Below are 15,360 nucleotides of genomic sequence, written 5' to 3'. Positions count from 1 at the left end.
AGGGTAAAAACAGAGAGTTGTTTAGATAGGTGTAGTTGAGAGCAAGCATATCCTACTGATAAAAGGGGGATTAAACCTACATATGGCAGCCTCAGTCCTCTTCTCCGAGGATCCTAGCAATAAGGTACTTATTGTCCAGGCAGGAGATCTAATAATCTTCTCTGGGGAAAATGACCAGCTTCAGAGACTAACCCTGAAGTAACCGAGATTCAGAGTTCCCCCATGGTTCCCAGCCATGAACCTTGAAGTTGACAAGCCCACCCATGTGCTCAGAATTACTTAGCAGTGCTTTAGTCCCCAGCCTGAAACACAAGCAGAGCAGCAACCAAGGACTATTTGAGAAAAAGCTTTGACAGGAAAGGCAGAAAGCCAAACAGAGCCCCCAACCCCCAAAAGGCCATTTGGAGGAAATACAGGCTTTGCAAGAAGAAAACTTCAGAAACAAATATCCTTAATATGTTCAGAAAGAAAGAATATATATTTATCCATAAAAAAAAAAAACAAAACAAAACAGGAAACCATAAAAAGGGACAGTGGTAAAAATGGAAAAGCTCTCAAAGTTAAAACCATAATAACAAAGATGAAAAACTCAGCAAAAAGTTGAAATATAAAGTTGAGTAAATCTCCTAGCAAGTTGGGGGTGGGGGGGAAGGGAATGTTAAAAAATATAAAAGATTTTTAAAAAAATAAGGAAGAAGACCAGATCAAGAGACAACATATGAATGACAAGAGTTCCAGGAAATAAGAGAAAACAGAGAGGGAAATATCATTAATAAAAATTTCAAGAAAAATTCCTTGAACTAAAATATATAAACTTCCATAATCAAAAAGTGTGCAAGTGTCCACTACGTTGGATGGAAAGAGTCTCACAGCAAAGCACATCATTGTGAAATTTTAAAACACTGGTGCCAAAGGGAAGATTCTACAAGTGTCTAGAGGATTAAAAACAGGTCACATACAAAAAAAAAATCAGAATCAAAATGGCTTTTGGATTTCCCAAAAGCTGCTTGAAGGCAGTAGAACAAAACCTTCAAAATTCTGAAGGAAAATTACTTACAATCTAGCATGCCAAACCAGCCCAACTATCAATTAAGTCTGAAGACAGAATTAAAACACTTTAAGACAAGCAAGACCTCACACGGGCCTCCCACATGCATTTTCTCAGGCATTTTCCAGAAAATGTGCTCTACCGAAACATGGGATTAAACTAAAAAGAGAAAAACTGGGACACAGAAAACAGGAGTTCCAACAGGAGATGGAGGTAAAAGCGAGTACTGAGGATGATGATGGTGCAATGTCCTAGAAGGCAGTTGTGCCCCAGGTATACAGGGCAACTAGTACAAACCAGAGCAGCAAAATTCAAGAGACAAACACCTGAGAGCTGTTATCACAGTGTCTTCGGCCACTGCATCATCATATTCACCTGACAAGGCTACTGAAGGATGCACTCCACCCAAACAAGGGAGTAAACTAAGAAAAAGCAAAACACAAGATCCAGGAAACAAGGAATCTAAACTGGGAGAAAGGCAAAGAGAATTCCAAGGAGGCCATGAAAATTCCAGCATAACAGGTACACAGGAGGACTAGAGAACAACTGTCCAGAAAGGAGAATCCAAGTTGTTAGAAGAAATATCTCCAAAAGAAAAACTGGACCTGATACATCCCTGGACACGTTGACCTGTGGAAAGTTATCCTGAGTGGTGAGTGAAAGGCAGAAAGCATTGGCAAATGGTACAAAACAACCTAAGCAAACAAATGTAGAAGCAATTATTAACCTTAGGATATTGTGCCTATTCTATAGTTTTAATTGGATTTTCAAAAGGGCTTTCCCTAAATCCCAGAACCACTCTGCAGAAACACAAGGTACATGGAGACAGGTGATAAAAAATAAAAAGGGGGAGAAAGCCAGGCCAAGGCAAATCATGCCACTTATTCCTGGACAAGAAGGGAGACATCAGAGGGCTCCAATACTGGGGAGGACATGATCGTTCATCAGTATGGGCCTTATCAGAAGAAAACTGAAAAGGGGAGAAATATGAGGCTGACAAACCAGTTAGGAGAGTTCTACAGTAAACAAAGAAGATCCAAGAGCTACAGACAACAACGAGTTTAAATTTGTCCCAGCACTGCACACAAAAAAGAAAGTACAGAAGCTGAACAGGATATATAAACAGAGATCTGCTCAACGGATTAGTCAGAATTTGCTAGAGTCTATTAATGTCCTGGTCAAAGTTTTAAGAAGCAAAAACAACTTGGAGAGGATAATCAAGTTATTCAATAAATACGTAGGCCTGGAGGGGAAAGGACAAATGCAAAGTTTTGTTTCGTTTTTTACAATTCATTTTAATTTGAGAAGCATTTAGGGGATACTGACTATTTGCCTATTATTGTAGGAGACACAGAGCAGGACTCAAAGTAGTAGATGGCATGATCCCCAAACAGGAAATCCACTCAATGGCTATGGAAGCAAAGATCAACACACATGAAATAATTAGGAAGCAATATACAGCAGATCCTAGTTAAGAATCAAAAGGTCAATGGGTAAATTTCATGAGACTGGAAAAGAGATGGAAATCAGTTCAAGGAATCAGTGAAAGCGCCACAGAGGTGGAGCTTGAAAGAATAATGCCCTATTTGTTCAAAGCAGAAATCCCAAACTTGAGTGAACCTAAGAATCATATAGGGATCTCCTGGGCTCCACCCAAAAATTCTCATTCTACGTTTTTTCTAAACACCCCAGGTGATTCCATTAGGGTGGTCTTTGCACCATATTTTGAGAAGTTCTGATGATATTAACACATCAAGGTCTCTTTTGTTATAAAATCCATGCCTCTGTTTGCACTGATGGATGGTGGGTTTCAGTGATAAGGAAAGTAGGAAGACAAGGTTGAGGATACAGGGGTTCCTGCTGAGGGCAAAACCTTGCTGCAGGTGCACAGGCAGGAAAGAAGCAAGTCTATCTGGAGAAGGTGAGGCACCTAGCTTGGCTGATGTAAGGAATCCAGAGAGGCAAGGAGGAGTCAGCTCATAGAGGGCCTGGAAAATAGAAATCGTCAAAAATTGAGCTTCTAGACAGGAGAACAAGAGGAAACTCAATATGGCACAAAGACCACCCTAGTAAAACCATCATTTTTAGAATGTTTTATAAAAAAACATAGAATCAGAATTTCTGGTTGGAACCCAGGAGATCCCTATATGATTTAGCTTCACTAAAGTTTGGGATTTTGATGTTTTTAAACAAGGAAGCAATGGAATGAACACGGTCACAGAAGAAAGGAAACGATCATGCAAAGCATGAAAAAATTATTTGTTCTCCTATTATAACTGAGTTTGAAGTAGACTCCTGTTTAGGAAAGAAGGCAGGACCCTTACCTCTGTTCTGCCTGCAGTGAAGAGCAGGCACGAGAAGGGGTTTCAAGGTCTACCCCCACCTCCAACAACATGGTGACTGCAGACCTTCAGCTGCCTCTTTGAGTTTAGCCACTAGATGGCAGTGCTTACCCTTCTTTTAGTTGGACAGGCCAGCCAACTAGCAAGTGGAATTGGGCTCTCTCCCCTGAGAGTTTAATACACACACAAAAAGTGCCACATTAATTCCAATTTGTACTTTCCCACTAAGAAGGAGGTAGCAAAGGTGGCACAACCACAGCCTGGGTGGAAATCAGTGTGGCTGGCCTCTTGCAGGAAGGTCAGAGGCCAGTTATAGAGGATGAGATGCTCCCATTCCAATTTCCTATGCGTCTGTGATCCAGGGAGAAACGCTAGAAATCAGCCTTCCCTGGAGGTGCACCATTAGTGACAGGCAACCTGGCCACACAGCGGAGGCCCAGACAGCAGGGCATGAGGCCCGGTTGGGTTGTGCCCAGAGCACACCCCCAGAAGCTCCTCTCCACAACAGCAGGTACCACAGGAGAGGACCTGGGCCAGAACTCACCAAGCGAGGGGCAGGCTTCCTCATCTGAGCCATCTGCACAATCTCGGTACCCGTCGCACACCCAGGTGTCCATTACGCAGGTCCCACTGCTGCAGCGGTAGTAATTGGGCAGACACGTGGAGGGCCCAGGAGTTGAGAAGGGAAGAATATGTGAATCTGAGAAAAACACCAAGCAAGGAAACCCAGAACATTAGAAGCAGCTTGATCTTAGACCAAATGTGTCCCAAACCTAGTGCGGATGTCCCAGTTTTAGCTGTACCTGCTGAGGGAGGCCAGTGCCAGGCACAGCTCTGAGCAGTGGCTAATCTAGAAATCATGTATAACGGGTTCTCAGAAGAGGCAATATTCTTTCCCCTTTTGGGGAGTAGATTTCCCTTACTTACTATATTTTATTTGGGCTAATATTTAGGTAAGTTTGCTTTTGCAGGGGCTGGTGGAAGAAACAGGTGGCTGAGGAGGCACAGCATGGCTAAGAGAATTCCTACTGAAGTGAAGCATTGTTTTCTAGTTAATTCAACCTCAACTACCCCACGACCTGGTCCAGAGATGAGAATGCCAGAAAGGAAAGGGGCAAGTCTGCATTCCACATGAGTGCTCCTCAAATGCATGGTGGAGCACACAGGGCCTGGGGGCTTATTAGCATGCAGATTCTGACTCTAGGTCTGGGGTGAGGTCAGAGATTCTGCATTGCTAACAAGTTCCAAGGAGATGCAGATGCTACTGGTTGCAAACCACACGGTGAGTAGGAAGGCTCTAGACTTCTCACTCTGCCCTGAAAATACAGAATAAACAGCCTGAAAATAGGAGAAACCAACCACACTTTTTTCAAAATGAGAAAGAGGAACAGAAAAAATTTGAGTCACTATTCTCACAAAAATATGCCCCCGAAAACACGGAATAAGCCAGGCACACCCTGCAGAGCTGGTGGACTGATTCCGGTGTGCCTTGGTTATGGGGCTGACCCAGGACCCTGGGGCCTCTTACCTCCACAATCCTTCTCATCAGTCCAGTCCCCACAGTCGTTCTCCCTGTCGCATTTCCATCTGTTGGGGATGCAGTGGCCATTCTCACACCGAAACTGGAAGTAGCGGGAGCAGTTTGGGGCTTCTGTGGGGTTTTCTGCGGAGATCAACCACGTCATCAGTCGCTTCCCCTGCACCAGTGTGAACACGGGGCTCCGACTCTATGCATCCTCCTCCAGACCCCAGTTCCAGGGCAACCCGCACTTCCCACCCATAGAGAGATAAGGCAGCTTCATGCACCCAGTGGGCAACAAACAATACACCTACGACCTAAACAAAACCCCATCTTCCCAGCCCCTAACCCATGTTCCTCTGATCTATACTATGATATCCTGAGAATGATCACCTGAATTTTAATTCTGACATTTTACTAAAGGAACAAAACAACTATTGATGGTAAGCCAATGGTGACAGTAACTATTACACGGTGGCCTGTCACTTTTAAGGGGAGGTCACTCCATAATATTTACCATAATTCCTTATCTACCATCTTCCTTATACATAATGTGGTCTTCCCAACTGCAGAAAGGAAAGGAGATCAAATAAACTTTTCCCTAGCACCTGCTGGGTGCCAGCTGCCCAGTTCAAGACTCAACACCTCATGAGAGGATGCTGGTGAGTTACAGGAAGGCCAAGTCTGCAGTGGGGGTGTCGGTGAGTGTCCCTGTAACTGCAGGCATCACTGTAACTAGAGGACTAGGATGCGAGGAGGCAGATCTGACATCTTACCACAGTTGGCTTCATCAGAATAATCGCCGCAATCATCCATCCCGTCGCATTTCCAGATTAAACTGATGCACACTCCATTCTGACACTGGAAACCGAACTCATCACAAACCTTGTGGAACTCAGGATCTTGGGCTACAGAGGAAACAAGCATCCATGAAGTCCAGGAATTTCCAGGCTGAGGGGTCGAAGCAGCAGTGCTGCTCAGAAGCAAGGGGGAACAGCAGTGAGTCCTGGCAAGGGACTGTCTGGCTAAAACATACCTTGAAAGCAAAAGCCAAACCTAATCTAAACAGAGCACACTCTGTTAATTAATCCATTCCATGAATCTTTACCGAATCTTGTTATGAGCTGAGTTTATCCCCCCAAAAATCATGTGTTTAAGTTCCAACCTCCAGTCTCTCAGAAACAGGACTGTATTTAGAGATAAGGACTTGAAAGAGGAAAAGTTAGAATGAGGTGATCTGGGTGGCCCGAATCGAATAGGCCTGGTGTCCTTACAGAAGAGGAAATGTAGACACAGATGTGTACAGAGGAAAGACCGCGTGAAGAGCCACGGAGAAGGCAGCTGTCTACGAGGCCAGGGAGAGAGGAGGAACCCAACCCTGCCGACACCTTGAGCTTGGTCTGCCAGCTTCCAGGCTTGTGAGAAATAAACTTCTGTTGTTTGAGCCACCTGGTCTGCGGTATTTCGCTACAGCAGTCCCAGCAAACAAATACAAGAGCTACTCCAACGAGGGCACTGTTTTAAGATAGGGCCATAGCAATGCATAAAACAAGCCCCTGCTCCTGTGAAGCTCAAGCAGCAAAATGAATAGACAGGTCCAAAGTGGGGCGAGTTGTGGGAGGACCATCGAAGCAGGGTAACGGGCTGTGGCAGGCTGGAGGTGCCATCTGATACAGCACTGGCAAGGAAGGCCTCTCACTCTCAGTGACCCTTGAGCCAAGACCCTGGTCACTCGCCATCCTGCCCTTTATACATACACCCACGACTGAAAAGCAGGATTCCTTAAGCAACAAAGGAAAATCTTTCTCAGAAAAGGCAAGCTTGGACACTCAACCTGGACGTGTAAGCTAAATAGAGGTGCAACTCCAGGGTGGCCAAACCCCTCAACACTCATCCAAGACCTGTAAGTTATTAAATAGGGACACAACCCCAGGGTGGCCAAACTCCCGTGCAAGTTCTTTAGTGACCGTGAGTCACCTCCCCTGCCTGCCCCAACTCACAGCATCCCGCAAACGCCGCATCCTCATCGGACCCATCGCGGCACTGGATGATTCCGTCACAGACCATGGAGTGGAACAGGCACTGCTGGCGGTTCTTACACACGAAGTCCATGAAGTGCGTACAGAGGGGCTCTGTAAGGGATCCAGAGCGGGGAAGAGGCCATGAGCACGGTGGCTGGCTGGGCCCTCTAGCCCTGGGCAAGTGCCTACGGGTACAGATGTGGCTTCAGGAAGCAACAGTAAAAACCACCATTTATTGAGCACTTGTTTTCTGCCAAGCCTAGAGCTAAAGCACTTGACATAAAGTGCATCATTAAACCCTCAAGACAACATTAGGAGAGATTTTATTGTCGCTAACTCAAAATGAGAAAACAAGGGCAGCAGCGTTAAGTATGTTGCCAAGAGTACACAGCTGATGAAGATGAAGCCAAAAGTGAAATCGAGAGCTGTCTGGCATCAAACCCCCTGATCTCAAGCATGATTAATATGATACTGACTCTCTAAGATGGGGGTAGGCAAATTTTTCTGTAAGGAACTAGTCTAATGGAATGCACTGTGTCCCCCCAAAATTTGTATGTTGGAGCCCTGATCCCCAATTTGACTGTATTTGGAGATAGGACCTTTAAAAAGTAATAAAGGTTAAATGAAAACATAAGAATGGGTCCCCAACTCAATAGAATTAATGTCCTTTGAGAAGAGAGAGACACCAGGAATGCCCACACAGAGAAAGGGCTATGTGAGGACACAGCAAGGAGACCTTCATACTTGAACTGCAACTGGCTTTCTCCAAGGTTTGCAGCCTGACGGCCTTTGGACTTCAACTATAGCCTTAGTGTGTCCCTGGGTCTCCAGCCTGCTGGCTCACCCAGCAAATTTGGGACTTGCCAGCCTCCAAAATTGCATGAACCAATTCCTTAAAATAAATCTATATATATACATATGCATATCCTATTGGTCCTATTCTTCTGGAGAACCCCAACTAACCCCAACTAACACAACTAGGAAGCAACTATTTCAGGGTTTTCAAGTCATACAGCCTCTGTCACAACTGCTCACGAGTCCACTGCTACAGCATGAGAGCAGCCATATACAATACGTAAACAAATAGTAGTTACTGTATGCCAATCAAACTTCATTTAATAGAGCAGGTTAGGGACTGGATTTTGCCCACAGGCTAGTTGGCCACTCCCTGCACTAATACATTAGCTCTCAATCCGGACTGCACAGAAGAATCACCAGGAGTACCATAAATGTCCCAACACCCCAGCCACACCTACGCTAATTACATCAGAATCTCTGGGGGTAAGGTCCAGGCACCAGAAGGTTTTAAAGCTCCCCAGGTGATTCCCGTATGTAATCAAGGATAAGCACCAGTGACCCAAGGCAATCTTTCTGGGTCTAAAGAAAACTGAAGATAAAAAGGGTCACCTGGCCTAAAAATGCCTACCCACCCCCCACTCTACCCCCAGTGATACTCAGCAACACTAATAAAACCTATCAAGTAGAAATAAGTGGCCGATTCAAAACAACCAGTCAATTAATAGAACAGATTTCAACTAAACAGTATGAACTAATTCACTGAAGTACAAACTAATCCCACCATCGCCCCCAACCCTGCTTCCTTTCTTCCTGCTCTCCTTTAACCAAACCATGTCCCTCTGCCACAATCAGCCTCCAGGAGTCCTAGCCAAGAACTCGGGGATCAACTCAGTTAAAAGCTAACCACAAGCAGGTACTGAGGAAATGAAAGGATTTAGTCCAATATATGATCTTCACTCACAATCACCAGGCCTGAGTGCGTCCTGGGGGCAAGAAATGAACTCACCGCAGTGCTGTTCATCGGAGCCATCAGAGCAGTCACGCAGACCATCACAATGTTTGCTGGATGGGATGCAAGTGCCATTTGGGCAGCGGAATCCGTTGCACTTCTTCTCTGAAAGAGAATTCAACAGTACAGAAGAATGATGAGGAGGAAACGGGCAGGCACTTACACACAGTGCTGGCCAGAGTACACACTGGTACCACCACTGGGGAGGGCAAATTTGGCTATAACTAGCAAAATGACAAATATATATACACTTTGACCCAGTAATTCTACTTTTGTAGAAATGCATTCTATTTCACAACTGAAAAAAATGATGTAAATAAAAGTTTACGACCTTGTACTTAATGTAAGTACAAGGGTTGCATTACAACACTGTTTGTAATAGATTGAAAACTACCCACAAGTGTTGCATTGCAAAACCGTGTCATAGATTGAAAACAGTCCATCAACAAGAGACTGTTTAATAAATTACTGTACACTGGAACACAGACAGCTATAAAGAGATGCAAGAAGTGCTCTATAAAAATTATGCCCTAAACAGTTCTGTGAAAAAAACAAGGTGCAAAGTTAAACATGATGAGTATGAAATAGCACAATAATACAGAGTATACTTACATTTGTTTATATATGCACAAAAATATTCTGAAAAAATATACAACTTGGTTTCCTATTAGGAAAAAGTGGGAACTGGGCAGGTGAGGAGATCAACCTTTAACTCTATACCTTTTTGTATCTTTTCCATTTTGAACATTTCCATTTTGACAAGTGTGTGTGTATGTGTGTGTGTGTGTGTATATATAGACACACACATATATATAAATATATATGTGTGTATATATGTGTGTGTGTGTATATATATATATTTTTTTTTATTTTTTTTTTAAGGCAGAGTCTTGCTCTGTCACCCAACTTGGAGTTCAGTGGCGTGATCACAGTTCACTGCAGCCTCCACCTCCCATGCTCAAGCAATCCTGCCACCTCAGCCTCCTGAGTAGCTGGGACCACAGGCGTGCACCACTACGTCTGGCTAATTTTTGTATTTTTTGTAGGGATGGGGCCTTGCCATGTTGCCCAGGCTGATCTCAAATTCCTGGGCTCAAGCCATCCTCCCACCTCAGCCTCCTAAAGTGCTGAGATTACAGGCATGAGGCACCATATCTGACCTAAGTATATTTTTTAGAAGAAAAAGAAAAGCTTCAATGAATAGGAAAAGGACAATATGAATCCTGACTATGAAATCCTAGTTTTATAAAGCTCTTTAAATCACTCACCACCTTAAATCTGGAGGAATTCTAAAGCAAAGCTGTTTTGGATAAAGTTTGCCTAGAAATGCTAAGAGCCTGAGGTTTCACAACAGTTCCAGGGGAAATTAAACTAGAACTAAGGTATCTTGATCAGAATCTTTAGTACTAGGTCATCCTTTCTCCTGAGCAAAAAGTTACTGCCAGGCATTGGACTTGAAAATCAGTTCTGGCCAGGCGCAGTGGCTCACGCCTATAATCCCAGCACTTTGGGAGGCCGAGGTGGGCGGATCACTTGAACCCAGGAGTTTGAGACCAGCCTGGGCCATATGGCAAAAACCTCACCTTTACAAAAAAATACAAAAATTAGCTGGGCGTGGTGGTCCACCCCTGTGGTCCCAGCTACTCAGAAGGCTGAAGTAGGAAGATGGTTTGCGCCCAGGAGGTCAAAGCTACAGTGAGCCCTGATCACACTACTATACTCCAGCCTGGGTGACAGAGTGAGACCCTATCTCAAAAAAAAAAAAAAGAAAGAAAATCACTTCTAACGGGGCAGTCATAGATAGCCTTTGCAAACTGAGCTCTGTGTAGAATAGTTCCTTGAGGATTATTAGGTATAAGCATGAAAATGTGTTTTAATTCTGTAAAAAGTAATCATTTCTGGGAAATTAGCCAAAGGATATCAAACAGAAACAGTAAACAGGCACCCCTATTTGGAGAAATGGTTAATGTCACTAGGTAGAAAAAGTATTTTAAAAGAGGTATAAATCAAAACTACGTGAGGCAAACACACACATTACATTAGTGGAAGCAACTAAAAAGATACAAATCTAATATCAAGGGAGACTTGGGGAAACATACAATGTATTACTAGTGGAGACACATTTGATGTAATCCCTTGGAAATCCAATCTGGTAACACAGAGACTCAAAAACTGGTCGGAACCTTTCACCTTACAACTCCATACTGAAGAACGCCTCTCAGAAAATATCTCAAGGAAACATCAGGCCATTTCCAAGGACATGAATAGTGGTACTAGCATAACAGTATAAATCTAAAAACCGCAAACGCCCAACCAGGAAGCAATCAGGTGAACTAGGTTATGGTAGTATAAAGTGAGTACGCATCTTCCATGCTTACTACAGAAAAAGAGAGTTGCATAAACATCTTTACTTGAGGAGTAGAACGTATAACATGTAGACAACTAACATCCTCTGCAAATTTGGAACGTTTGGCAAAAGGATAGAGAACCTTAAAAATATTTGGTTTCAAAAAGCATTTTAATTTGTTTACGTGGCAGCATTTTATATAGTTTGTGTGGGGGGCAAACTGCTTGCCTGCAACTCTTAAGACTATATAGTATACTCTGATACATCATATGGCAATACAACATAGAAAGTAGATGGGCTTATTCGATTTCAGAGTGTAAATAGGGGCATAGAGAACAGCATTTCATCCCCTGGCTCGCTGTTGCCTCCCTGCCTGAACAGCAGACACTGGGGAGGCTCAGGGAGGGAGCTGGGGAATTTGCATTTACCACAGTTGACTGGATCCTCATCGGAACCATCCTGGCAGTCCGTATCCCCGTCACACGCCCACCGCTGGGGGATGCAGTGCCCGTTTCGGCACTGGAAGTTGGAGGCCTCACAGGTGTGATAGATGGCTGTAACAGAGAAGAGAGACACAGTCGCACACCCCTCATCTCCATCCCCAGCCAACTGTCCAAAGGGGTGGGCTGAAAAGAGGTTTGCACGAGGTAGGAATATGGTCTGAACTGTGGGAGCGCCCAGGTTTCTCCTCGGCTGGGAATTGGGCACTGGGGCTGACCTTGCAGTGGAGGGCAGCTCCCTCAATGGGCTTGAGCCGATGGATTTATAAACATGACCCAGGCCATTGCCCAGACCCAGATGCACACGTTAAAAAATCACTCGCCCTTCCCAACAACCTGTGAGGTAAGTATTATTCCCCTTTCACAAATGAGAAACAGGCTTAGAGAGAATAGGAAACTTAGAGATCATTAAGCAGTAACACCAAGGCAGTCCAAGGCCCAAGCCTGTACTTCTTCTACTCTACCCTGGTAGTTTACCTTCTCACCTCAATCCTCTTACTCATCCAGATGCTGAGAAATAAGGAGTGGCAGCCTGTGCTCAGGAGACGGAGTCCTGGACCTGGTGCAGCCACCGTGTGGTGACCTCAAATTCACCAGTCGTGCAGTGATACCTAAGGGCCCTGCTAAGTTCTGGAAGGCCATACATTACAATTCTTAAAAAAAAAAAAAAAAAAAAAAAAAGATTTCAAATGTGAAAAACCTCAGGCCAAAGGAAGAACATAAAAGAATCATCCAAAATCACAAAGAAAGCAGCCCCAAGAACCTGAAATTGTCTTTCTGCAGAGTTGAGAGCAACATCTACCAGCCAATAATATGTGGTGTCCACTATAATCACTAAAAGCAAAAAAGAAGCTAGTGAAACAGAGAGTCACTGTTAAAAATGAACAGCCCCCTCCGCACACGTGGGCTGAGGCCACCTGGAAGTCATTTAGAACCATCTCAAAATCTCAGTCAAACACTAGTTCAAATGCATAATATGTGCCTCAAACCCAACCAAAACTCCTAATGGTCCTCTCCATCTGATTTCCTCTTCCTCCTCTGAAACAGAAAGCTGTTTGTGTCTGTTCATTGCTGAATGCAAGCCAGGACTGGCCTTGTTTACAACCAGCATAAAATAACAGAATCTAGATAGATGGGCTCTCTGTTAGTTTAACTGTGTGGACAGGATGACTCCACAACAGAAAAAAACAAAACATACAGAAGCGGGTTGCTGAGAGCAAACTAGAGTTTTCTACTCAACTGAGACAGTTGGCAGTAAGCTGCCCAAGGACTGGGGAAATTGGTTTATGATGTCCTCAGGAATTTTACTGCATTTGAAGCTATTTTTTGCAATGGTCAGAAATCCAAAGAACCTGATTTTTCAAACCACTTTAAAACAAGTGGTGGCTCATTATCTATGTCTTCCCACCTCTCCAAAGACTAAGGCTGCATTTGGCAGCATGTATATACAACTATAAGAAGTTTCAATATTTACAACCTTTGGCACTCAGAATCCATTAAACATCTTTAAAAACTATACTTATTTCTGATGAGAGGAATAAATGTATCATGCATGTTACATGAGTTTCTGCCCCAGTAACAGCCATCGCCTGGAATACTTTTGATTTATTCATGTCACAAGTCTGACAGCCTTTCAAAAAATCCCTCACCAACACCTTGCTCACATTCATAAAACATAAAGTTGCCTAAACTGATTGCCATGCTAATCTAGTTATTATTCAGCCTCTGCATTGCATTTTTAATTGAAAACCATTTCAGAGTGCTAGTGAAGTTTCCAAATGACAATTCTGGGAGGTATAGCTGAGATCTCCAGATTCTATCACAGAAGCTGAGCTCAGAAAGAGAAATCAGTTTGTACAATTTCATTCAAGTGGCCAAGTATGGCTGGAATGCATAACACATTATCTTTTTCTAGATTTTTCTGTCTTCTTAGTAACTTACAAGCTCTGATTTTGAGTGCCCGGTAAATACTGCATGCTTAATACATATTTTTTTTTTTTAATTACAAGGATGGAAGACATGCACTTTAATCCAGACTGAAGAATTTAAGGAAGAAAAAGAATCCTCTGCATGGTAGGATTCACTGTGACTTTAAGAATGGTGAGGTTCATGTGGAAAACAATCATGGAAATCTAGTATCAGTTTCTAATATAAGTCAATATCCTACAACTTAATCTTTGACTCAGGCAGAACTTTCCTGATTCATCAAGACCTGCTGGAACCTGATTAAAAGCATTAACCAAACATGGGCAGAGTAGAACGGATGAAATAAGTACTATAACAGGGAAAGTATTGCCTTATTTCTTACAAGCACTGACTATTAGGAAGAGAATGAGGGCCAGGCATGGTAGCTCACACCTGTAATCCCAGCACTTTGGGAGGCCAAGGAGGGTGGATCAATTTGAGGTCAGAGATCAGCTTGGCCAACACGGTAAAACCCCATATCTACTAAAAATACAAAAATTAGCCAGGCCTGCTGGTGCACACCTGTAGTCCCAGCTACTCGGGAGGCTGAGGCAGGAGAATCGCTTGAACCTGGGAGACAGAGGATGCAGTGAGCCAAGATCGCACCACTGCACTCTATCCTGGGCGACAGAATGAGACCCTGTCTCAAAAAAAAAAAAAAAAAGAAAAAGAAAAAAAAGTGTATGAGAAGGGGACCAGGTGCAGTAGCTCACGCCTGTAATCCCAGCACTTTGAGAGGACGAGATAAGAGGATCACTTGCACCCAGGAGTTCAAGACCAGCCTGGGCAATATGGCAAAACCCCATCTCTACAAAACATACAAAAATTAGCCAGGCACGATGGCACGTGCCTGTAGTCCCAGCTACTCAAGAGGCTAAGGCAGGAAGATGGATTGAGCCCAGGAGGTCAAGGCTACAGTGAGCTGTCATGGTGCCATGGTCCTCCAGCCTGGGAGACAGAACAAAACCCTGTCTCAAAAAATAAACAAATAAAATAAAAAGTAAGTGCATAAGGAAAAAAATGACTATCATCACAATTTGAATGATTGACAGAGAAGAAAAAGCATAAAGTATAAAAAAAGAACACTGAAAAATAAAGGGCAGATTTGAAAAAGAACCAAACAAAAATTCTAGATACAAAAAAAAATAGCTCAATGTATATGTGAAACAGCAGATTAGAGATAGCTGAAAAGAGAATTGCTGAACTGGAAGATAAATCTAGCAAAGTCACTCAGATTCTACATAGAGTCATAAAGCAACAGCAAATATGAAAACAGGAGGGAAGAGAACAACAGAATGAGGCAGTCCAACGAATGGCTTAGAGTAACTGCTGAAGACAAGACCAGAGAAAGTAGCCAACAGGTATAGTTGAAGAGTTAGTAGCTGTGACTTCCCAGAGTTGTCTTTTGAAAAATTCTCAGATCTTAAAACAAACAAACTCTCAAGCAGGATAAGTAAAAATAATTCCACACCTAGGTAGGTGAAACTAAAAGCAATATAACCTAAAGATAATTAGAAAGAAAAGAATGTCTGTTATTGTTTGAACAGATGACTAAGAGCAGAATTCAAATCAACACAAAAGAAGCCAGGAAGAAATGGAAGAATTCTGTGAGTGAAAATACAGAAAATTACTAAAAACCTAGAAACCCAGACCCATCTGAATTCAAGATTGAGGATTAAAGATATGTCTATACTAACAAAACCTTAAAAGAGTGTGCCACTCACAGACTCCTGCTGCAAAACCCCTGAAGGATGTGCATTGGTGGGAGACATTAGCAATAAGACACAAAGGTAGCTGGTAATGGCTGTGTG

At 43.3% G+C, this 15,360-nt stretch overlaps 1 protein-coding gene across 1 annotated transcript in view; it reads right to left on the bottom strand.

Moving 5' to 3' along the window:
• SORL1 (sortilin related receptor 1) overlaps positions 1-15,360 on the bottom strand; it is a 178,198-nt gene that overhangs the window by 36,831 nt on the left and 126,007 nt on the right. The window contains exons 26-31 of the mRNA XM_038005081.2: positions 11,513-11,638; positions 8,735-8,842; positions 6,910-7,041; positions 5,686-5,817; positions 4,919-5,053; positions 3,935-4,090 (exon numbers count right to left, since the gene is read on the bottom strand). Coding sequence (XP_037861009.2) covers positions 3,935-4,090; positions 4,919-5,053; positions 5,686-5,817; positions 6,910-7,041; positions 8,735-8,842; positions 11,513-11,638 — 789 coding nt within the window. The remainder of the gene's footprint in view (positions 1-3,934; positions 4,091-4,918; positions 5,054-5,685; positions 5,818-6,909; positions 7,042-8,734; positions 8,843-11,512; positions 11,639-15,360) is intronic.

The sequence above is a fragment of the Chlorocebus sabaeus genome, chromosome 1 (assembly GCF_047675955.1).
Source record: "Chlorocebus sabaeus isolate Y175 chromosome 1, mChlSab1.0.hap1, whole genome shotgun sequence".
Lineage (NCBI taxonomy): Eukaryota > Metazoa > Chordata > Mammalia > Primates > Cercopithecidae > Chlorocebus > Chlorocebus sabaeus.
This window is presented reverse-complemented; position numbering and strand designations above follow the sequence as displayed.